The following is a 25,913-nucleotide window of genomic DNA, read 5'->3' as shown; positions in this document are numbered from 1 at the left end:
CAGGATCAGAGACCCCCACTTCTCTTTGTAGAGTGCGTCTCACGCAGCAATTATCTGTTCTGAACTAGAAAGAAAACGAAACAAGCTTTTCTGATAATTCATTTTTTTTGTGTCTGAAGTCGAGCCGAGCCCAAAGTTTATAGTCACACCTGACTAAACCTGACCCAAGTCTGAATCCACACTCTTTAATTCTGTTGTTTCTCCTCAGTTACACCTCGATTACCAGTTGGAAGACAATATGTCGTAAACACTCATAGCTTCACCTTGTTGTTCGTCCGGGACAAGAAATCCCTCGTCTTGCTGTGCACCATTTCTCGTAAGGAAGCGACCGTTTGCAGAGTTGACAATATGCTCTGTGTTTACATGGGCATGGGTGAGTGATCACATGATATGCATTTTCAGGGATCGTTACTGATACAGAACTAAAACACTTCAATGGGAATGTGTGAGTGTAAATGAAGCGACTTGTATCAGAGCCAAAAACTTGAGGAAGCAACGCTCCTTTGAATTGTAAATGATACCAGATCTTTCCCGTGCCATCATTAAGCTCACAGTGGGAATTGCTCATGTTTTATGTTTCTCTTACAATTCCCTTGTACTTCCTACTACTTTCTTTTCGGGGCTTTGTTTATTTTAATCCCTTTCAATGGCACATTTTTTTACTCATCGGCTCATTTGCTTGCTCTTTGTTCGACTCATGAGGTAATGTTTAACAAGGGATTGGTGGCTTTTTATCTCAAGTGCAGATTTGAGTGCTACAACTGTTTGGACACAAAGAAAATACAAGAAAGTCTTAAGAGATTGGAAGTAACAAGAGACGAGAGAGCTCAAATTAAATTGCAGAAGAACGAGACATCGCCGAGAGAGAGAAATGAAAAATAGAGGAGAAAGTCAGGTATAAGCTAACCTTTTTCTTTCAGGCGGTGTGCAAAGAGAATGTCAAAACCTGGTGACATTTGAGATTCAAACAAGGATGATTGACACCAACTTTTACTTCTACGTATATAAGAGACTGGGCTCTGCGTCTGTGCATGTGTGCATGTGTGTGGGTGTGTGGGTGTGTAGAGGGGGGGCGCATGATTGACATGGTAAATTGGAAAGGTCAACCGGTGCTAGTGTTTGGTACGGACAGCCAGACAGCAAAAAGATGTAATCTTCCCACAGTGCACTTTTATGGAGGGAAAGGGGAATCTCAAACACCTGGAGGAAGAGTGTTGGTTTGTATGAAATCTAAAATTAAATATGTAAAGCTGCTTCCTGCTGTTTATACTCTGTGTATAAATGAAAGCTCTCCTCACTTGTGGTCAGATTTACAAAGTGAGACAGACTACTGGGTGTAAGGAGAGGAAGCACATTGACTACGAAATGTTATCATCTGGGTCTGTCAGGGATTGCTCTGAGATCTGGGGTCAACTCTCCAGTCAGCTTATTATTTTACTGGACACAACTTGTGTGTGAGTGTGTGTGTGAGTGTGTGCAGAAGAGTCCAGAGTCCTTGTGTTTCTCTGTGAATATGTCAGGATTGGAAATTGGAGTGTTACATTTGTATAGCCATTGATATGAATTTCAAATAGGTGTGTGCACGCATGTGTGTGTGTGTGTGTGTGTGTGTGTGTGAGAGAGAGAGAGAGAGAGAGGGGAAAGAGAGTGAGATTGACAGGGTAAATTGGAGTGGTAAGGGTTCTGAGGTTGAACTCTGGTTTTAAAACAGTCGAGAGAGAAAGAAACGACTCAAACGTGTTGCTAAAAAAAGTATTCTCTCGCTTGGGGAAATGTGACAGTGGATGCCGAAGTGGGCGGATGGGGGAGAACGAAGCGAAGCCGAATAGGAGAATAGATTATCAATGATGTGGGGGAGGCCCGGCAGGTGTGTGTCTGTGTGTGTGTGCCAAGGGTGGGAGGAAGTGTTGAGTCAAAGAGCGTGCGGAGGCGCTGCAGCAAACAGGTGACCCACAGCTGGGGACCGAGGGGTCAGCACCTGCACAGCTGGAGGAGTGAGACATAACACACATAGCAGCAAACACCTTTACACACTCAAAAGGACCGGTGCAACATGTGGGATTGTTTAACACACAAAGACTGTGCTAATTCCCATTAGACCTACGCAGACACACACACACACACACACACACACATCTTAGCAAGCACACACAGAGGACACCGTGACCTGGTTGTTTGTAGGTCCTTCAGGCACTGAATACACAATAGTGAATTCATGAATACAAATCATACTCAAGACCGAGACACGCTCAGAAACATACACTGATATTTTCACATCAGCTCGAATTGTGTTTTAAACGTCACTTTCATTTCAACTACATAACGAGTGGTGCAGTGTTTTATATGTAAACTTCGAGCCAAGAGATGAAACAGGAAGCTGTTGTTCACTTGTACAGCTGTAGTTATATTTTATCTGCTGTGAAACGCACATCAGTAAACACACCGATGATCCCAGGCTTTTCAAAGGATTGGCAAAAACAAGGACGGGAGTGAGAGTTACTGGAAAATGTGTTTAGTGGATTTAACCTCACGAACATCAGATGATTTGTGTTGTCAAGGAACACACACACACATACACTCTCACACAAACACGCACACACACACACACACACACACACACACACACATACAGCCTCGCTCACGGTATCTCTGTTGTCCCCTGATGTCCCCATTGTTTCTCTGTTCCCATTCGAAACTGAAGATGACTCAGTATGACACTTCATTTGAATACACACCCACAGTCGTATGCCCCCCAGACCAAAGCCTGCAAGTTCCTGTGTTTTGTGTGTGTCTGTTTGGATTTGTGTGCGTGACCCTCTTTTCCGAATCTCCAAAATAATAGACTACCCAGTACGGCAACTGAACAACACAAACTGTTCTGGTTAAATTGGTCTCTTTAGCTCTGTTTACAATCAATTAGGACATTGTTTGTTTTTTCTATGCTAGTGTCTATTCAGCCTGAGTTTGAGTTCTTTGTTTAAAACCAGATGAAATCTATAGGATTTCATGTTTGACATGAGCCATAGTCCAAAACAGATTCATCAACAAGAATAATAATTTTATGTACAAGAACTTTACTCTTCCAAAGTTTCCTCTCCCTCCTCTTTAGCTTCTCTCAGTTTTATACTGAAGCTGTGTTTGTCTGTTTCTCGTCAGCCGGCTTGCTCACGCTTCACCACGTGTCCCGTAAAAGCATTCGTGTGTGTTGCACATACTGAGCGAACTTTGCTCTGATGTGCTACGTCAGAATCTAAATTAAGTCCCTGACGCACACACACACTCACAAACACACACACACACACACACTCTCAGATCAAAACACGCACACAAACGCACACACAGTATTCAAGTGTTGAGTGAGTGGCTTAGTGGCTGTATAGCAGTGCGAGGGGGTAGTGTATTGATAGATGAATTGTGAATGTAGATTTTCTGCCAGTAGAATGTCAATGCCATCATTTTCTCACAGCCTACAGTCTTGCTGGCACCAGACTTATGACAAATACAGGGAGAAAAGCAGAGGAGAGAAGATAGAGGGTAGAAGAAAAGAGTGAATGAGAGAGACTAAATTTTGTTGCTGGCAGTTGATGGATGAGCTGCTAACAGCTTGTCTTCCTCTGGACTCCATGATAACATGGCGTTCTCTCTTCCTGCCTCTCATCCATTTGTCTGTCTCTTGATTTTTGTCTTTGTTTTTTTTTTGTTTCCCTCCTTCTCGGGGAAAGCGTCTCCTCTTCCTGTTTGCCTCCTCAATTCAGAGACAGCTCAGAGCCGCTGTTTTGTAAGAGCTTGTGTTTTCTTTTGATTCTTTTTATGTGTATTTGCTAAATGTGTGTTTTTGCTGCCACCGGAGGAAAACACTTGAAATCTAAATTATATCTCTCCTGTTTTTTCTCTGTCCTTCCCCACTTTCTATTTCCCCTCTTTCATGCCATTTCTCTTCATCTCATTCTCTCTGGCTGATGGACAGTTGGAAAGAAGAACCGTGGGTCAACAGGTAAAGAACCCATTTACATTAACATTATCTTCCCCGCTCTCTCTCTCGTGCTCCTTCTTTCTTAACAGAGACAAATATTCCTTTGACCCTTTACCTCTGCGGGGGAAGGTCGGAGCTGAGGGCCGCTCAGCTAAGTGCTTTGCTGAAGGTCACATTGGCAGCGGTGGTGGGTACATGCTGTAAAAGATGTTCCACTATTCCGGTTTCAGTGTTTCTGCCTCAATGCTAGTCAGAAAAGCTGCAGCCAGCCACCTTTAACCTCAAGGTCAGTCCCCTTCAGGCCTGTACCTATATAACCTGATACAGTAGTGCTTCTCAAACTTTTTAAAACAGAGAACTTAGTATATTGTCTGTCTGGCTCAAGAGTGAGGTTCTGGTTTAAAATGTCTCTTGAGATTAGATGAGTCACTCTGGTGTTGGATCTTCACATCTTCATATATTACATATAAGTGGAGTAGCTCTAACTAATTTCTTCCACTTAAAGGTCCAGAGTGTAAGATTTCGGTGAAAGGGAACTACTGGCAGAAATGTTAATGTAGAATAATCCTCATGAAGTTTTCACTAGATAGTTTCATATAAATTGTATGAATTGTAGTTTTCTTTGCAATAGAATGGGCCCTTTATATTTACATACCTTATATTTACATCGAGGGGACCCTCTCTACGGAGGCCGCCATGTTTTTTTACATTAGTCCAGACAGAACAAACTAAACACCTGTTGAGTTTTTATGACAACTGAAGCTGCCACAGTTTCTTTTTCATGTTTAGAAGGGGAGGGTGAGGTGAGGGGTGTTCAGCTGCAACATGCAATTTCAAAACTACAAGACAGGTCCTTTTCCTTAATTATAAAAACTACATACAACAAACCGTGTCGCAGAGAGAGGGACGTGGACAGTTTCACTGCGTCACATTAACTTCAGGACGTTTCAGTTCACGTCTGTTGAAAAGTTTGAAGAACTACTGCAACAGCGAACACAAAATAATAGTTTGTAATAGTATTTTGAGAGTATTTCATTAGACTAAGGAAAGTCCTGTTTGTTTGTATAACAGTCCCAGCTGTGCTTCATTCATGTTCTTTGGAGTCATGTCGCCAGTCAGCTACATCATATTTATGACTAACAACAATAACTGTGAGCAATGGATAAAGACAATTATATATTAAATATATCAAACAATACATGATGTGTACATCACAGAAGCAAAACCTTGGAAAAATCCGACAGGATCCGAAAACATAAAAGCTGCAATAATACTCGCAAAAACACGCTGATGTGAAAGTCGGTATGAAAAATATAAATAACCTACAAATTAATTACATGGAAAAAATGTGCAAAGGTCTTTATAGTAACAGTAGATTTTCAGTTTTGTGCAAATGTCTCCACCTTTTTTTAATGTGGTGAGATGTTAAAAACGTTCGTCTTCAGAAAGTCTTCAGTAGAAAAAGATTAAAAACTTTGCCTTTCGCCCCAGGCCGCCACGTCACCCACTTTAGAAATAGCTGACTTACAGCATAGGTGCAGTGGTGCTATCTGTTCTAAACTGTGTCTGAAATAGTGTAGTTACAGTCTTGGCAGGTGCAGAACATAAATTCAGAAGTGCGAGCCCCAGAAGGGAAGCTTTAGTTGAGTGTCAGTTGCCTGTAGCTAGCTAGCATCATCAGCACGGCAACTACCACAAATGAGAAGCGAGAGCTGGAGTCATTTTATATGCCTGTTCGGAAGTAGTCTAAAAGTATGTAACACATGCTAAACATGTTATATATATATTGATGCTATGTCTATATCTATATAAGTGTGTGTGTGTGTAGGTTTACAGACATGGGGCAGTTGCACATACCTTTATTTGACTGTAGCGATGACGAAACGTTACCTCATTATGTCATTGTGTGTTTCATCATCAAGCCAAAACACTGCAACTAATATAATTCTCCAAATGAATCAAATAATCATTGAGCACTCCTGAGAGCTTAAGTCCTCCTCTGTCTCTCCATTACCGCTGCGTGTTTCTGCTGCTTCTTCCTCCTCCTCCTCCTCCCTTCTGTCTTTCCTTCCCCATCTCTCCATCTCCTCCTTCCATCACTTGTGTGGCATGATGACAGAGATAGAGAGAGGCTTTGGCAGCTGAAGGAAAAGATGAATATTTAAAATCGGGCATCTCTCTCGGTCCTTTCACTGCTTCCCATTGTCTGTGTCTGTCTCCCCTTGGGGCTTGGATCTTCTGCTCTTGGTGTGTGTGTGTGCGTGTGTGAGTGTGTGTGTGTGTGTATGTGCGTGTGTGTGAGTATGTGCGTGTGCCATGTCTTGACTTGTGGTTTTATATTGGCATTCTAAGGCAAGTGTAGTCAGACGATGACACTTAGCTGTCAGCATGAAGCATTAATGAGCTCAGTGACACACACAAACACTCGCCCCACTGGCACACACACACACACACACACACACACACACACACACACCCGCACACACACGCCGTGCTCTCCAGAGAGATCAGCAAATTATCACCTTCTCCTTTCCATTTATTTTTGTATAACCTCCAAAAAGATTCTCTAAAATATTAAAAAAAGAACCTTCCCATTTTCGGTGCCCTTCCTTTCTGTCATCCCACCTTTTTCTTTCCTCTTTCTTTCTTCAACCGTTTCACTCTCTGTTGTGTGTATGGTCTCAGTGTGATATGTGTTAGTTGGCTGTGGACTCTCCAGACACATATCTGACAACTCTATTAATACACAGTCGGCTAACACCAGTCTGCTCGTGTGTGTGTGTGTGTCTCTGCCCTCAGCCAGTCCCTCTGCTCTCGAGGTCTCTGCAGAGATTTGACTCAAAGGCTTGAAACACACAGATGTGCAGTCATAGAAAGATCATACACACATACACGCGCTGACACCAGAGGTAGTGTGGAGTGACTGGCACATTTAATAGCAGAACAAGCTGTAATCTGGGAATCCATTCAAAGAGGGATTACATTCTAATCTGTGGATGGAATAGCCTTTCATCTCTACCTCCGTCTCTCTGTCTATCCATCTCTATCTCTCCTTCCTGCCCTAAAGCTGCAACAATCCTTTCACCGGCCATGTGTGGTTTTTTTTTCCTCCTCCTTTCATCGTTACCCTCCTTGATTTAATTTGGGATTTTTCTGCTTCCGTCAGAATGACACGCTCACACTCTTCTACAGCTGTGTCACCTCAGCAGCACTCGACTGTCAATCAGCAGTGATTGCACTGACGAGAGCATTGTAATGTTGCGGCGTGTCACTGCCTCGGTGCTGCAGAAGTACATCCACCTCTAAGGCCCAGGTGATATATTGTACTGGTGCTAATGTTGTCCAATATGCTCCACTGTGAAAAGTCCTTTATTACAGAACACAATGGAGAAAACGCTCGGGGCAATTTATTAATGGAGAGAAACAAAGAGAAAATATCCTTCGTACCAGATTTAGCCAGCAGACGACCCGTCTACCCAACATGCAGGTTAGACGTGTTATCTAGTGGCTAAATGTAGAAGCTGCACCACAGATATGGTTTGACAGATATTAACTTTGTGTTTATAAATGTTATATATCGATTCTCTGCATGAGCCCCGGAGAAACACGCACCAAGCCATGTCCTGAGCTGTATATAAAGATACAGCAGGAAAGTGTACCCAAATCCTCCTGATCACCCCCTGGTGGCTGGCTGCAGTATTGGTGATAAACCCTGCCTGCTCCATGTTAACAGATGGGACATGGACCAAATTCCAAGACGGACCAGAGACAATTAAGTTGTTTTTTTTTTGTCATTTTAAGTAGTTTTGTATCACACTGATTTATTTTCAAGAGCAAACGTTCCTTGTGAGTTCAGTTTTATTGAGTGATTTGATGCTATAAAAATGAGGTGAAACGTCATGATTGACAGCTGAGACTAACGACTACTGGAGCGGGTGTATCAGTGTGACCTCGATTCCGCAGTTCTACGCCACAAAAAGCACAATGGAGACGTGTTATCTTTATGTACAGTCTGAGCCATGTGCACACACACACACACACACTTCTTTCTCTCCTATCATCACTTTTGAATTATTTTTAAACAGCCCTTTTTTTATTTTAAGCTCCTCGTTTAATCAGCCCTCGCTCCGTAATGAAGCTCCTCAGCCCCGACTTGTTGTTGTGCTATCACTTCGTTTATGTTACAACCCTGCAAATTTTATTCTGCCCTCCTTCCCCCCACCAATCCTACTCTCTGCCACATGGTGTTTCTCATTTAGCTAAATGAGGAATCCACTAGAGTTAGATTAAACTTCTGGACAGTCTTTACAGGGAGCCTTTTAGCTGCCACAGCTTTTGCACGCAAGCGTGCACACACACACACACACACACACGCCAGTTTCAATGTTTCCCCTTGTGTAAATTGAGGAAGATTAATCAATGAATCCCTGTTTATACAACAAAAAGGAGGAGCTAAGTGGATGATAGGGAATAAGAAAGAGAAGATGGGCAGAAGGGGATGTGAGATATAGATGAAAATGAAATGCTAGAGATTCCCCTCTGAGGAAAAGCGTGTTATACACTGACGTAGAGAAAGAATAGCGAAGATCACACAACCATATGGCGTTTTGCTTTCCCCTTCTACTTCTACCGTCGTGTCTGTCACTCCAGTCTGAAGAAGACCATCTGCACAGTCCCCCTTCACATTTCTTATCTGTGTGTAAACCCTATTTCCCTTTTCGGAGCCCTTTTCTCTTTCCTCCGTGTTCTCTTTTGTCACACCGGTGTTCACCGCTATGCTGATTTGTCCATTTGCTCCCCTCAGACACACACAGCCCAAGTTAACAGGTTGGGCTCATTATCCACGTCTGCTGCTGCCATTAAGGCTGCGCTGATGGCTACTAGTTCCTGTCTGACCTTTGCTCCCCACAGCGGACGACAAATGTACACTCAATACTCCGCTTCTCTGCATGTCTCCCAGTCTGTCCTATACCCTTTCACTGCTACCCATCATTAGTTGTTGCCTTTCAAATGTGTGTGTGTGTGTTGGCACTTGTTTTGTTACCTCTTTTGGACCTTTCCCAGCATAAACACTGACCTTATCAGGACCAGTAGACATCATGGGGACAAATGCCCCGTCCTAATGAGGCAAAATGTCATTTCTGAGGTCCTGGTTAAGGTTGGCTGTAAGGTTTTGGTTAGGCTGTCCACAATGAATGGAAGAATGGAAATCAATGCAGAGTCACAATGACAACAGCTCTGCAAGTGTGTGTGTGTGTGTGTGTGCGCACGTGTGTGTGTTTAATTGAGAAAGAGGGAGAGCCTGAGAGTGACGGAATTACTTTCTGTTTCTTTTTAGTTTTACTTATCTTCCCCTGTTAATGTCTTCACTTCTACTTGGGGCATCAACAAACGCAAAGGTGTCAAGACAGTCAAGTGTGTCGCTCATTGTGTGAGTGTGTACTTGCACTTCTGTTCTTCTAAGGACAAGTTTGAGTTTTAGTGATGGTTGAGGTTTGGGTTGTGGATGTGTTGTGTCAATGAGTGTTCTCACAAAGACATAACTGAAGGTATATGTACGCGTGTGTGTGTGTGTGTGTGTGTGTGTGTGTGTGTGTGTGTGTGTGTGTGTGTGTGTGTGTGTGTGTGTGTGTGTGTGTGTGAGTGTGTGTGTGTGTGTGTGTGTGTGTGTGTGTGTGTGTGCTGTCATTTACCTGTCTTACCGTTTCCCGCATGTCTTACTTCGTGTGACAGCGGGATATGAATTTTCTGCTCTTTCTCTCAGATAAAAAAAGAGATGATGAGAGAAAGAGGAATAAAGAGCACAGTCAATTACCACCTTTTCACTCTTCCCTTCAAAGGAGAGATCAAAGCTGCTCCTCAAACCCCCCCCCCCCCACACACACACACCATTCTTCTCTTCACATCACGCTTCCTCCTCCTCCTATCAGAGCTATCCCGTTAATGTGTACTCCCTACTCCTCCCTCATTTTGAAATCTACATATTCATGCATGAGAAGCCGAATGATGTTCATACAAACTCACGAACATAACAGTCAAATGACGGCTTCACAAAGTATAGAAAACACGTGTCAACTATCTCAACACAATCACAATCTTGCACACACACTACCATTCTCTTTCATTCCTTTTAGCTTGTACCATCATTCTGTAATATTCTGTAATTCTACTCCACTTATACCAAACTTCCACTGTATGTACATTTCTTAATTTCTTGCAAAGTCCTAAAAGCGTTCCACACCTTGTTAAAAACCACAGAACGTTTTTTTAATGTCTTGAATTTCCTAAACAAACGTCGAAAACATTTTCTGCAGCAGAAAAAACACATATAAAATAAAAGTGGGAGTGTGCAGCAGGAAGTCGGTCAGTTCTGGTTTGCTGAGAAGATAAATCAGCGCAATCAAACCTTTTGCAAACACAGTCAGCTTCCCATTGTTGAACAGAAAGATCATTGTCATGTAATTGCAATATGTTGATTTTAAAAACTACTTGAAATGAGTGAATTATCTGTATTTGGTTAGTCCATCTAAGTTTGCTGCTAACCTGGGTCCAGATCACATTCATCCAATTAATTCTATCAGTTGGAGGTATGAATTTACTGTACTGGGAAGTACTGATCTAAGATTTGATAATAGAAAAAACATTTTAAACAGTCTAAAATATATCTTACTGAAATTTTGATATTTACATCGGGGGAATTTGTTTGTGTCGAGCCAGACTGACACTTTACAGTTGTGGTGATGTTGTACATTGTGTTCTTACTGGTATCTGTCTTTATGATCACCCGGTTGCAGCACAGATCTGAGTAGTTTTGTCCTGATAACATCGGAACACTAACTGCCCACATCCTCAGTAAAAAGCTGACAAAAGGAAAAACTTGTTATTTAGTACAATTCTGCTTTGAAGTGAAAAACAAAAAAGAAGGAAGTATTGACCCACAGATGGCTGGAAGATGCAGACGATTTGGTCCATCTGTTTTGCGGCAAAGTTCAGTTTATCTGTGTCACAGCGAAGTCTCAGTCGAGACAACGCTTTTAGACACAACGTGCCGCTTCAATGATATTAAAACAAGCTCAGTGCAGTTTATATCAGATCTTTGGACGGCAGCCGCGTCAGAGACCGGATCCTGAGAGACCCCTGAGTCACATTTCTCACATGGCAGAGATCCACCGCATTGTCCGGCAGAACCGGTTGTTTTGAATTTGGCTCAGTTCTTAGAATTAGTCAGACAAACAGTTCAGGGATCAAATCAAGCTAAATGTTTTCACTGTGGACACTGTGATGGTGTCTGAAAAAGTATCATGATAAATAGTAGAGAATAAGATTGTGCACCCATCGCATGTGTGTGTCTGTGTGTGTCTGTGTGTGCAACTGTTATGGACTGAGTTCCACAGTGAGCTGCTGTGTGTGCACGAGTGTGATTTATGAGCTGAACTACCTCTCATATTTTCTCTCTCTGTCACAGATCCTGAGTCAGAGCTTTTGGCTCCAGCGATTGTGATTGGACCTAAAGACACAACAGTGGTGGCCGGGAGTGAGGCTACACTGGAGTGCATCGCTAATGCCAGGTAAATTTATTTTATGCACGCACACACACACACACTGACACACAGACACATACACACTCACACACTCACATAAACACACAAGCATTGAATATTTCTTTTCTTGCCCGACAGCCCTATTTTCTTCCAGGACAATTAGAGGACACCACATAAACTCATTGCTCAGCATTTCTCTTCCACCAGAAGAGACACACACACACACACACACACACACACACACACACACCAGTACCAAGTTAACTTAAACAGAAGTTGTCCCATCTGACATCAGCAGCTAAACACACCCACAAATTTACACAGGCTCATGCCAAATACTGTTTACACACACACACACACACACACAATTCATTCTAACCCCGCTCAAACTTTATCCATAACCAACTCGAGCCCTACCCTGACTTTAACTTGGACTTTAGAAATGTTGTCGCAATGAGTGTTGTCTCGCCTCGTTAGGACTGAACCTTTGGCCCGTGAGGACAAACAGGTCAAAGTGTGTATATATATATATATATATATATATATATATATGGATATATAGGGTTGACATGAGTGCAGCATGGCTCTTTTTAACTGCAGCACTTGCTAATGTTTGTTATGTTTCATTGTGAATTCATTGATTGTGATGGAAGCATTTTTTGCTTCCTATTCTCCTCACAGAAAATATCATCGATACGTATCCATGTTAACGTGCTCACAGAGCCATGTTTTTGTATCCGACATTGATTGATTCAAAAAAAATGACACTTGCATTGAACAGATAAACGTCACATCAGCCAGGAAGATAACTACTCTGAATTGTATTGATGAAAAAAGTATTTTTTTCCATTGGGTCTTAAAAAGTTATATTGTTTGTAAAAGTAGTTTTTATATTTTCTATTGAAGTGAAATGTTTTGGCAGCATGTGTAGTTTGAATTGTGTTGTAGTTCTTTCTCAACGATACAGATGAGCGTGTTGTTGTTGTTGGGGTTGCTGTGGCTCCGGAGGTAGAGGGTCATCTTCTAACCAGAAGGTTGGCAGTTCAACCCCACTCCTCCCCCCGTACAGCCAAGTTCCTTGTGCAAGAGCTGAACCCCAAACTGCCCCTGATGGCTGTGCCACCGTTGCTGTCCATTCACTGAATGAACGTGTGTGTGAATGGATGAATGGCAAAAAACTGTACCGTAAAGCGCTATGTACATACACACCATTTACTATTACCATTTGTTGTTAAACCAATAAGACGTATAAATAAATGATAACCTAGAACCATCCCGGTCTTGCAGTACTCTGTGACCATGGATATCAACTGTCTCCGCCTGCAGTATGCGAGATAACGTAGCGTATAAAGGGTTATTCTCTACACGGCTGCTTCACCTTATCTTCAATTATGGGGAAGTCATATGCATTTGGAGACTCTGATATTCCTTCATATGTTTCCTACTTGACTCGTTTAAACCTGCAGAAACGCTGCTCTTCTGTTACTCTGAGTTATTTAGTCTGAGTTCATCAGGCTGCTAGTGCCAGAACAGAAGTCCCTTTGTTTCTCTATGAGCACTTGACCACTGGGCAGCACTTAATGCAAAGTAAGAAAAAGAGAATTGTTGTCAAACAAGAATCTTTTTTCTGTTCAACACCAAATCATTTGGTCTTTTTAAGCTGCTATGCTGATATTACAACTGCAGACAAGTCAGCACAAGAGTCTCTTCTATTTCTTCTACAAGGAACAATCTTTTCCACAGGGACTTTTTCTGATATCAGAGAGGCAGTCGCTGAACAATAGTCCAGAGAGATAATTCTGTGCCCAGACAACAAATGTAAGAGACAAACTTCACCATTGGAGTTTGAACGAATGTGGAGAATGATCAATGAAATCAAATGGAGTGCTTAAATCAAAAGTCATCTCCGTATCCAGATCCAGTCATACACACCAGTGCAGTCCTGGTAAAGTTCTGAAATAATTAGAAGTTTGGGTGAAAACAGGCAGCACTCTCAGATTCTTTTGTTGTGGACAGGATCCGCTGAGTAAGCGTGTTCAAACTTTGACATATCTGCCTCGCAGTTAATTTAAAACGTTTCAACTGACAGGAAGCAGCTTGAGAACTGTGTCCTAATGGAAGTCTGACTTTTATATTGTTTAGGTTTATATTAGCTGAACTGAGCTTAAATACAGTTGTGATAATAATATTAGCAGAAACAACAATAATGATGTATCACAACATCAATTGCTTTAAGCCCAGGACAACGTGCTTCCTCTCATGTCATCAGTTTAGTTTCTGTATCTTTAGGTTTACAAACTTCCCCTGATTGTTATACTAATCATATAAATCCTATACGTAGTGGACTTGCCAATCTTTTGGCTGTAACGTTGTTTTAAAACAAAGATTTTGCCATCAACACTTTCCCACATTCACACGGTGCAGTTACTGTAGATGCAGCACTCTCCCTATCATGCATCACTCTCACACTGCCGGCACAGACGTCAGGGGCAATTTGGGCTCTTGCCAAAGGACAATTCGACATGAGGAATGTACGAGCAGGGGATTGAACCACGGAACCTCTGGTTAGTGGACGACCCACTCTGCTCCTGATCCACAGCCCGAGACTGTGAGTTACGATTGTGTTTACACCACTAGATTTTGGTTTGCTATTTTTAGACAAAAGCCATAATTGAAGTATAGGTTGTTATTAAGAGAACACATCTGGAAGAGAGTTCCAGCTGCTGATTATGACACAGTTAGAAGTTTTCCTTGTAAATCAGTTGTACGATTTAACGCAGGTTCCTTGTAGAAAATGTGATTATTTCATGAAAATGCTCCAAAACATTGAGCTTCAAATGAAAGGGTGTTATGCCTTATTAATGCTATTTTTCTCAGACACGCACAAACACAGTCTCAAAAGAATTGTTTCGTTGTTGTTTATCCAAAACAGAATTTCATTTTTCATGAAAACTCATTCCCTTTGCTCAAGATCCACAGTAACTGACTGAAGCTCCTTCATGCTGAGTGGAGCTGACTGCTCTGATGTACACACTGTCATCATTCATTTCCTGCCTCATTGACACGGAAACTGATGGATTTAATATGTTGTAATTGCGTTCTGTCACTCTTTGGCTTTTTCTGCGATTCTCCGCACTTCTCTCTTCTCTCCTCTTCTTTTCTATTCTCTCCTCTCTCCTCTTCCTCTTTTCCTCATTTCCTCCACCTCTCAGGCCGGTGGACAGTCTCGTGGTGTCGTGGAAACGGGATGGGCGTCGGCTGACCAGTGGGCGTCGGCTTGTTTTTCCTGCACCCACATCTTCCGACACCGGGCTATATGTTTGTGAAGCGTTGCTTAGTAACAGCTCTGCCAAACCTGCAGAGGCAAGGGCACACCTCACTGTAATAGGTAAGGAGTATGCCAATCACTCATTCTCTCACTCTCTCACTCTCTCACACACTAACATGATTATCCTGGGTCGACCTGACCCATCAAGACCGATGGTGTAAACATGTTCCATTAATTCCTGTTTTAAACTCGCTCTTGTATTTCCTTGCACATGTTTTGCTTCAGGCACAGTTGCATTCTGTTTATTCCTCCATTTATTCTTACTCTTCTCCTGGAAGTTGCGACTGTGAAAACCTCAGGCAGTGGCTGTCAGCTGCAGGCCTACCCGGGCTGAATCTGTTGTCCTCATTCACCAATAAACTGTCCATCCCTGTCAAAAACAACTGTTGCGTTGGGGTGCACACAAATTCGCCCGTGTGTGTTCACGACCACATGAACGCGTGGACCCGACGCTTACACACTTAATCACAACACGACACCGCGGACACACATGCTGGGCAGACACCCAGGCAGATAAATTAGTTTTACTCCCCGGAGACGCCAATCAATAAGAGAACTGTGAAAGCACTCAAACACGAGCGCTACAAACCCCCCCCCCCCCCTTGATATGTGTGTGTAAATAGAAAACAACACACATGCGAGCAGGGAGCATCTGATTGATGAAGCCAAACTTTTCTCAACCAGTTCGTCTTCTTGATCTTCTTTGATAGTCGGAGCGAGGGAGCACCTAACGCACAGACAGCTAACTACTCACGAGTGAGAAAAGAGCTGCCTTAATATTTATACTCTGCTTTCTTTTTGTTCCCCGCTCACTATCTACCACAATGTTTTGTTCCCTCTTCACACTGTCCTCCCTTCGGTCCACATTATCCTCCTTCACTGACCAACAGGATCGTTGAGGCCTCCATGACAGGGGCAAAGTCTTCATGCATTCATATGTATCAGAGGAGCAGACACTAATGAATACATTAGTGCTGATCTGCTTTCTGCTCTGGGCTCAACAGACCTTGATGCAAGGAAAGAGATTCCTAAACAGAATAGTGTATGTGTCAGAGTAAAAGAAAGGCAGAGCCTCAAAGGTATTCATTACTCAATTTCATTTCTTCTTTGCCTGATCCGCTAATCGGAATATGTATGACACTGCATGCTCGTGCTATACGCCGCTCAGATGACTACCGTTGCCAAAAAAACAATATTTCTGTTGTTGTTCTCCATCGTTGTTTTGCAAGCAGGGAGCAGAATATCCACGAGAGCTCAAATCTCCTAACACAGCCACCCAAAAGCTCCGAAATGTGTTTTGTTGTATTTGTACATCTAGGTCCTTGCACTCACCTGACTGAAGGGGATTAACGTCTCTGTGTTATCGGTGTCATGCCACATGGCTGTTATTCATCTCTTGTTTTCCTGTCCTCCGCTCCTCTCACGCTTCTCTCCTTCTCTTGTCAAAAAAAAAAAAAAAACACTCCACCGTGCACAGTAAAGATAGGAGATGGGAATACATGTGGGTTTAAAAGTTGGCAACAAACAGTAAAGAACTTGTAGACAAGTAGAATAAATGTTGCACGGACATGACAGTCTGCAGAGCTGCTGTCCTCACTCACACAAACACACACAGTTTTGAGGACACTCAGTCAGACACATTACCTTGTCCCTCACACAACCCTTGAACATCACAGCTATCTGCAGTGTCCCAGCCATTACCCTGAACCTCACTGTAACCACTGGATCCTAATGCCTAACCCTCATTCACACCGGAGCCCGAACCTCAACCAAAATGTTCCTGTCACCGAAACAAATCCTAGCCTGAAACATTTATATGAAACCCTTTATTTACAGCCAGATATGGTTCCTACCCAAAGAAACCTTCTTTATAATATTTTCTCTTAACTTCTTTAATTGCTGGAATTTAGCTGTAGCTCAGCTTTAAGTCAGTTCAAGGATTTTAATCCTAACCTCAACCAATTAGATTTTTTTTTATTGCCTAACCCTAACCTTGCCCTAACCAAATTGAATCTACCTTTCCAAGGCTTGGCGACATATTCCAAACCGAGAAAGCTCCTCCCAACACTAAAAGCTCATCTCGTAAAAGAAGTACAGATCCAGTTATTGTGAAACCAATTCTGACTTCTCCACACAAATTCTCATTCATGTTGCAGGACTGCACAAAGCATAGGCAACTCCAAGTCATATACTCCGACTATATGAAGACAAGTGCACACACTCAGCTTCAAACAAAAAAAAGTCATTTCAAATAAAGCAGCATTAAAATGACAACATTGTGTCAGAAACATTATTTTTGTACATTATTATTGTACAACTGTGGAGCCCTGGGAAAAGAGTACAGAGGTGAAACTTCTATTAAAAAGCCTTCTTTTCTTTTCGATAAGAATTCCATCTTTGTGAAAACCAGTACGCACATTCATTATTTAGAGCATACACCGGACATTTCATTTTCCTCAAAGTCATTTTTCAGTGAACAGGTGCCACTACTGTGGGGCGCCACTTTTCCAGAGATGCCAGACTGAAAATGAATTAGCTGCTGTGTCTCCGTCTCGTCCTCTCTGGGCTCGCAGTGTCAATTTCTCTCGCTAAATATTAACAATTGTTTTTGGGGAAAAAAAATGGAGCCTATGCAGGAGGAGGTAATTCTTATATCGCATGTAGCAGAGCAGTATTACACCAAAAGGCAAATACTCACATTCAAAATAGAGGGAAATGTTTCTCCTCGGAGCTGCTGTCTGCATTTAGAGCGACACTGGTGAAGATGTTCGAGGGGGGGGGGGGGGGGGGGGCCATCATTGGCAGCGAAAATTGAGTAGTTTAAAAAGCGGAAATTTTTCCCCTTGGGAAAGTAAGAGAATGTGTTTTTCTGTAAAAGTCATTTCACAGGACACACAGACGGAAAACCTGTCCCCAAGTGACACTGAAGATACCCGGGGCCAAGAGGGGGACCCAGTCTTATTCTGCAGTGCTGCCGAACAATGAATAAATGAAGAAAGCAAACTCCCACTTCTTCTTTCAGGATTTTTTTTTTCCCCGAGATATTTAATGATTGAACGTGTTTCCTAGTCCTTGTTATCAGGAGTTCAGACGTGTTGCACACAGGAGGGATTGTCGGTGTTTGTTGTTTGTCTGACATATTTTTCTTTACATATATTGATACAGAGTGAATTCTGTATTTCAACGCTTCATTCTAATGCTTTGAATGTTGTGTTCGAACATTTGCAGAGCCGCCCTCTCTGACTGCCCAGCCCAAGAGGAAGATCTTTGCTGAGCTTGACAGGAGTGTAGAGATCCCCTGCCTCGCTACAGGTAAACCATGTGTGTGTGTGTGTGTGTGTGTCAGTGTTTAAAATGAACTAGGTTCCTCCTCACTGGAACAAATATGTCAGTCTGTGTTCCCGTCCAGAAATCCTGCCTGTGTTGGTGACACATTAAAAACATCCTTAACAATTTTACCATCCTCTGCAGGCAAAGTTCAGCAAAGATGTGTTTATACTGCTTCTGCTGTGCACGTCAAGGTTCTACAAGTTCACCAGATATCAACTCCCAACAAATGAGATCCAAATTTTAATCATCTGGAGATACTCTCTTAAGTAATATTCCAAGTTTGGTGAAAATCTGTTCATGCATTGTTTTAAACGTGCATTCACACACACACACACACACACACACACACACACACACACACACACACACACGTCCTTCTTTTGTTGATTTTCTGGTTGGTTTGAGAAGAGGGGTGAAACCAGATGAATTGTACAGATGGACACACATTGGGACGGCGTCTCCTTCAGGTTTTTCAAAGTTTTTTTATACTCTGCTGCTGTTAACAGTCAGATGGGTCGTTGAACTGATTGTGGTGACTCCTCATACCACAAATTCATAACTTCATCTACTTATCGGCTGCGTCTGTGCAGCGAATGTTAGACACTTTGTCACGCTGGGATCATCTGCCGCTCAGGCTCTGTCAAGGTGACTCTGTTTAAATCACGTTATGCTGAGGTTTGATGTTATTCAGTGTGTGTATGTTTGGTTTGAAGGCTTCTTGAACAGTGACACTGTTTTCTGGCAGAGTGAGCAGATTAACATGCTGAAACCAAGCCTGAAAATTGCTCTTGTTCGTGACTCTTGTTTTTAAATGGATTACACGAAAAACACAGTTTTTTAGCGAAGATGGACACAGAAAAACTGCAGCATTCTGCCTGCCTCTCCGACACACACCGAGAGCGAGTTTATGTCCCTCCTCAGTAATCTGATACAGTGGCAGTGTAATTAAATAGCAGAGGCCTGAGGGTACGGAGAGAGGGATGGAGGCTGGGAGGAGGAACGAGGAAAAGAGAAAAGACAGATAGAGTGTGGAGTGACAGAGTGAGCGAGACAAGGAGGGGGTCGCAAAAATATTTCACACATGTCTGTGAAAGCTTGACACCAACAGATTGAGAAAAAGTGCGAAATTCATTTCTCCCTCAAACACCCACTCGTGCACACACACACGCAAACACACGCAAACACCCCGGAGCGGAAGGTTGAAACAGAGTAATTGCATGAGCCCCCTGCCTGTCATATCTGGCATGTCCGTCAGACAGGTGGCTGCTGATTCTGTAGATATTCAATGTGCTGCATCTTTTATTCAGATTGTTTTTTGGCCCCTACTGCCACCCTTCCCCTCCCTCCCACCCCCCTGCGATCAATATATTATTAGCAGTCATTATGCCTGCATGCATATTTATAGGGAGAGAGTGGATAACAATGAAGAAAGATTGGTGAAAAGAGCGCGTGTGGCTGTTCGAGCAGTTGGCTCGGCAGTGAGGTCAGCTGGTTTGTTATTAAGGAAAATTTGACATTTTCCTTCTCTCTTGCTGTTGTTTTTCTGTCTGTTTTCCGTGCACGTGGACATGTGTAGGTGTGCCCCAGCCCAGGATAGAGTGGTATAAGGACGCAGTGCCTCTTTCCAAACTGGCGAACCCTCGATACAAAGTCACCGCGGCGACTGGGTTGACGGTGCGCAGGGTGCAGCCTGGAGACGGAGGGATATTCCAGTGCTTCGCTCGCAGCGCTGCTGGAGAGACCCAGGCGCACACACAGCTCCTTGTCTCCAGTGAGTTTGTCTGACACACAATCAAAACATTTTGTCAATACACACCTATAGAAACACCGTTAATATACAGCGTGCTAATTTCTCCCTGTCCTGATATCACGAGCGTCTCTCCTCTTCACTTTGTTTCTCGTTTATCTGAATTAACACTTGGACTGAACTTGCTTTTCATCTCCCTTATTTGTCTGTGTCAGCTACTTTATACGAGCTCATTCATGCTCTGATTGTTTTTAGGGCTGCAACTATAAAGTATTATCAATACATTTCATTATCACTTTCCAGGTAATTTCTTTCAATTACTGGTTGATCATTTGTTCTTTAAGGCGTCAGAAAACCCATCACGGTTTCCTAAAGACCACATAACCACATTGGTTTTTTGTTTTTACACACCAATATGTCAGAACCTGAAAATAGGCAGTTTCCAATCAAGTACATCAGGTAATACTCCTCGTCAAGCTGGAAGTAGTGAATTCTGGCATTTTCACTTTAAAACCAAATCAAACAATGAATGAATTATCCAAGTAGCTGCTGATTGTTTTTGATTAATAGACAAATAATTTTTAAACCTGGAAATAGACGTTTGCTGCTAACGTGAATGAAAGGCTGCAGGTCAAAGTGCCAGAAGTAATTTAATTTAGGAAGCCTTTTATGTTTGATATAGAAAGTGAGTTTTTCTGGGTATTGAAAATCAAGAACAAACTAAGTCCTTGCTTTTCACATCGTTAAAATCAGGTGAAATTCCTTGTCAGTTAAATGTTCTGACTTGATTTGATGCTTTTCAGTGAGTTGCAGCTGCTAAAGTAAACTTATATTTGACTCTGTTGGGTTACTTCGTGTTTAGTGAGCGTTTGATTATAATTAAAAGTCTCCATGGAGCTCTCCTACCTCCACCTTCCACATTTATGCACAAACATGTCCTATCACGTAGTGAATAAAGCCTCCATTGATTCCAGAGGACACATCCGTGTTTAGCTCAACACGGTCATTCTTTCTTTCTCCGTTCTTCTATTTTCCTCGTCATAATCAACTTATTCAGTCTTGCTCTTGCTCTACTCTTTTCCTCCTCTCATGCTCTCACTTTGCGTTTCAGGTGTGGCCCCCACATTTACTTCCCCCCAAACCGACCAAACAGTAACCGACGGCACCACGGCCTTGTTTACCTGCCAGACGAGCGGCGCTCCGAAACCTGCCATCACCTGGAGGAAAGGTAACCGACAGGATTACACACTGTGCTCACTGACACTGATAAACATAATGTGTATGTAATTAAAAACATGCCTAATGTCTTAATTGCTTTCCTCCACCTCGAGGCTCTTTTATAATTCCCTCTCTCTCTGTAGGATTGCAGGTCTTAGCCAGCGGCTCAGTGCAGGTTCCCAGGTTCACGCAGCTGCAGTCAGGGGGTTTGCAGATTCAGCCGGTCAGCTTCCAGGATTCGGGAGAATACACCTGCACCGCCTCCAACTCCGAGGGCACCATCAACACCACGGCTACGCTCACCGTGTGGAGTAAGTACGCACAATGCTCACAAACAATGATACACTAAACTGCTCAATATACATTTTCTAAACAGACTACAACAGCCACGGAACACTCATTTATCAGTAGCAGTCCAATCGCATTAGCTAAGGCTAGTGAACAGCTGTGGATTGGTTATTGATGCAGTGGGCCAGTGCAGTGGTGAAAGAATCATCTGATTGGTGGAGTCAGGGGATGATTGATAAACCTATGGTAAACTCATTGATTGGCTGGTATATGTATATATATCTATCCTGACAGCTTCAGATGAAAGATGTTGAATTATTCTGGAGCAGCATAGATTTAAATGCACACACACTAAATGAGACTGTCTCATGTTAACACCAGAGGAGAATAACAAACAAGTTCTAACTTTATTTATTTATCCCACGTCTTAATCCCTCTCGCTCTGTTTTTCACTCTCTCTCTCTTTGGTCTTTTTTCAGGTCGAACACTCATTTCACTGCCGCCGACAGACAAGCGTGTTATCAAAGGAACCACTGCTGTCCTCGACTGTAATGCCACACACGACCCCAGAGTCAACATCAGGTCACTTTTTATCTTTACTACATAAACACTCATCTTACCAGCACCTGATGCTTTATTTTTCATATACGCAATGGATGCATTCAGTATAAAGTATTCGTGTACTTCCCTGTTGTAGCTTCAAGTGGGATCGTAGCGGTTTGCCGGTCCCTCCGACCAGCGGGGGGCGCGTTTCCGTGCGCCAGGGCTCTCTGACAATTGGCCAGACGTGGTCAGGTGACATTGGGGACTACACCTGCACGGTGACATCACAGGCTGGCAACGATTCTCGCTCTGCGCGCCTTGAAGTCATGTGAGTACAAAGAACCCTGTAAGATGTTGGGAACTTATCGTCCACGTTACACAGTTCTATGGTTTCCACTCAAATACAGAGCAGAAATACAACGGGGAGATTTTATTTTTCCTTCTGATTCGACACAAAAATGACTTTTCGCACATCAATCATGAAGGAAATCAACCAATCCACAGCGAGCGAATCTTAGTGATTGAAATCGCAGATATGATTCTCCGGGAGGATTCAATGGGGTCGATTAAGATAAAAAAGTGATTGACTCTGCAGAACGTGATTTAGGGAAAGCTGTGGATGGGTAATTTGGCACGTTGCATTGCAGTAGTGTCAGATTATTTCACTGTAGCCTCATGAAAAGAAATAATAACCATATTCACTCTCTCAACCAAAGGCTGCAATTAAAACTACAAAGTGACAGAATGTGGCGAGTGAGTGTGAGCTATTACTAGACGTAGCGTAAGGTCATAGCTGCTATCAGGTACCCTGTGCACACGGCACACTCCCAGCTCGCTGAAACCAGAGACGTGTTATATCCTTTAAGTGTGAAACCCGTACGCTCAGTGTTCATGAGTGCATTCACATCAAGTGTCATCACAGCCACTGTGAGAGAAGTGTCAAGTAGTGGCATTTGTATATTAATATGCACTTGTACAATATTCTTTTAAAAAGGCAGTTATATTAGATATATTAATACAGTTGCAGGGTGCAGGAGAGACAGAACATGAGTCCAAATCCTTAAATTATAGAAAGACAAGAGGTTACACGTGTCAAACTCTGAGGGAGGAACTATGTGGGGGAACGAAGGGCCGTCTGTACGACTGTGTGTGTGTGGGTGTGCGTGAGTCTGTGTGTGTGAATGCGTGTGACTGACATTCTCGTTAGCTCAGTATCAACGGGTCATGGAGGGTAACAGACGCTGGCGTCTGAGGAGACAGACTAATTACCAGCAGGTTATTGGTTCAGCTCCCACAAGACCCACCCATGTGTTTGTGAGCGAGTGTGTGTGTGCCTGTGTTTGTGGCTGTGTGAAGGTATCTGCTCCAACGTTCTCTAAGCTCATCTATTAATTAATACAATCATGTCAGCTCGGAGAAGAAAACATCATTCTCATATCCCCTCGCTCCCTCTCTGCCTCATTCCATGCCGTTATTGCTTTTTCTTCGGGTGCACGCCACTCTCTCGCTTCTTCTTACGTCTTTCTCTTCATTTACCTCTCTCTCTCTCTCTCTCTCTCTCTCTCTGTATGTTTTCCTCATTTTCTGACATGTTACACACTTAAATATTAAAATGTAAAGCAACATGTAAAAAAAACAAGCTCTGACGCATTTTAACTCCGCATCATATTCTGATGAAATCCGAGGCTGCGGTCTGTCAGAGGAGACCCCGTGGATTGGATATTCACACATCCATGATTGTAATAATTAATAAGTAATAATTAATGAGATTATGAATATGGGATGCAGACAGTAAGGGCACAAGGGACTTCGTTTTTCTTCATGATTTCACTGTAAATATATTTATACTGATCTTTTATGTGCTCTGTTAATATCCTCACTCATTTTATTACCTTTTCACTGAGAAACACTGATATCTGCTTCCCCGTCCCTCTCCTCCGTCAAGCCAACAGTTTTTTAAACAGAGTTATGAGCCACTAAATTCAGTATAATCAAACGTCTGGACACTCTGTATTGCTTTCATGAATATATCTGTGTTGCTGCCTTTGTTATAAACATGGCAGCGATGCACAAGCATTCACAGGGGATGGCCAAATGTCTGGAGGATTTCGTTTTAATAGATGTTGTAAGATATGTGAAGCAAACATACAGGGGGAAAAATATCAGCATAAAAAATAGGCAAACCACTGATATATTTAAAAGGTATTCATCCACTGGAACTGGTCCCGGCCTGTCAGTGCCAACATTATTCTAATAGAAAAGCAAAACACAGGTAACAAATATCAGTCTAATGAAAAGTCTCGGCACATTTTCACAGACTTGTTTATAGTTTATATTAGTTTCACACATCGGAAAATATGATGATTTGCTTTCTTTTTTAAGAGTTAGATGAAAAATTGATACTTCTTCACTTCTGCACCGTAAATATAAATCAAGGGCTAAAACTAGTTTGACTGAAAACTGGGAAACTGCTCTGGTTTGGTCTAAAGGCAACAGAATCTTTAAAACTCTACAAAAACCAGAAACAAGTGTGAAAACGACTTGTACTGGTTTTATTGGGAGTCACGTGCTCGAACTGCTCCCCTGGTTGCCAACTGCCTACAACCAAGTATTAGCCTTAAAGGCACATATAGATATGTTCATGTCATAATGATCTGTCGGCCTTCATCTAAGTTTCCTCCTAGTTGACGTCTGCAAAACCTGTGGAGATGCTGTCTGGTTCATTTTGTTTCTTTTGTACGGACAGAGCTTTACTGTCTTTGCACTGAGCTAAGCTAACCAGCTGCTGGCTATAGCTTCATGTTCATTGTCTAGTGCCTTTCATCTAGTTCTCGGCAAAAAATGCAAAACATGCCCAAGTATTCCTCTGAAGACTTGGTTCTGATGAATTCACTGGAGAAATATCTGTTAAACTCACGGTGCATGTGATGTTTTCTTGTCTTTGTTGTTTCTAGCGAGCTGCCGCACTCCCCCCGCTCCCTGACGGCCCGGCTCAATGACTCCGACTCCCGCTCGGTCCACCTGTCCTGGCTACGCCCCTTCGATGGAAACTCCCCTCTTCTGTATTACCTGCTGGAGCTATCGGAGAACAGTAAGTGTGTGTGTATCTTTGTGTGTGTGTGTGTGTGTGTGTAGTCCCTGAGCGGCAAACAGCTGTACACTTGCTGTCTACCAGGCACTGACACACACTCATTTACAAGAGGCAGACATATGGAGAATGGTGTTGCTGTGTAAATGTTCATCCTGGTTCCCTATAAATAAACTCTTATTTTCCCTCCCTCCATCCCTCCCTCCCTCATTACGCCTCCCCCTCTCTCTCTCCGTCTCTCACTCTCTCCACGGCAGATGTTTTAACAGCAGGCTGGCTCTCTGTCAAAAGAGAAATAGAGGTAGGGAGAGAAAGATGAGAGCCGGGCTGAGGAGAGTGTAGAGTGACAGGAGGGAGACGGCTGCCGAGCCACTCTCACTGCTGCTGTAAACTAAAGGGACGAGTGGTCTGGTGAACACTACGAGCACGGCCAAGCACCTGGCTCGTGACTGACGGACAAATGTGAGAAGTATCATAGTTGGACATTTTTGAATAATCTCCAGAAAGAATGAAAAAGAATTCATCCAGAGATGGATGATGTTTTAGGTGGAGGTATTTATTATACCGGAGGCATCAGGGAGACCAGGCTGATGAGCCGTACAGAAAGTTAACAAGGTAACAGGTGCATCACCATCAAATCGGCCCTGACCAAGTAAAAAGGAGTATTGTAGCGGCCACGTACCATTAGTCTTCATGTGGCGCTGCTCTAATGGAACAAATATGTCTAAACCTTGACTCATCTCGCCAGAACACGGTCGTGTCTCCAGCAAAGTGTGAGTGTGGGTTAGAGAAGAAATAACACAATAACCATAGAATTTCCATAACACTGAAAAGCATGAGGGAAAGCATGAATAGGA

General features: G+C 42.8%; 1 protein-coding gene across 3 annotated transcripts in view; it reads left to right on the top strand.

The window, feature by feature from the left end:
• The window catches only part of sdk1a (sidekick cell adhesion molecule 1a), a 221,523-nt gene that overhangs the window by 131,634 nt on the left and 63,976 nt on the right, over positions 1-25,913 (top strand). Inside the window, exons 6-15 of one of the 3 annotated variants that reach the window (XM_069530411.1) lie at positions 3,968-3,994; positions 11,439-11,541; positions 14,727-14,902; positions 18,071-18,154; positions 19,749-19,943; positions 21,031-21,147; positions 21,281-21,448; positions 21,905-22,007; positions 22,123-22,296; positions 24,923-25,059. In XM_069530411.1, coding sequence (XP_069386512.1) covers positions 3,968-3,994; positions 11,439-11,541; positions 14,727-14,902; positions 18,071-18,154; positions 19,749-19,943; positions 21,031-21,147; positions 21,281-21,448; positions 21,905-22,007; positions 22,123-22,296; positions 24,923-25,059 — 1,284 coding nt within the window. Of the gene's footprint in view, positions 1-208; positions 374-3,967; positions 3,995-11,438; positions 11,542-14,726; positions 14,903-18,070; positions 18,155-19,748; positions 19,944-21,030; positions 21,148-21,280; positions 21,449-21,904; positions 22,008-22,122; positions 22,297-24,922; positions 25,060-25,913 lie in introns of all 3 variants that reach the window. The other 2 variants (XM_069530413.1, XM_069530412.1) reach the window with 2 other exon arrangements.

Source organism: Paralichthys olivaceus, chromosome 8 (assembly GCF_024713975.1).
Source record: "Paralichthys olivaceus isolate ysfri-2021 chromosome 8, ASM2471397v2, whole genome shotgun sequence".
NCBI classification, from domain to species: domain Eukaryota; kingdom Metazoa; phylum Chordata; class Actinopteri; order Pleuronectiformes; family Paralichthyidae; genus Paralichthys; species Paralichthys olivaceus.
Note: the sequence above shows the minus strand (reverse complement) of the source record. Positions and strands in the feature narration are given on the sequence as shown.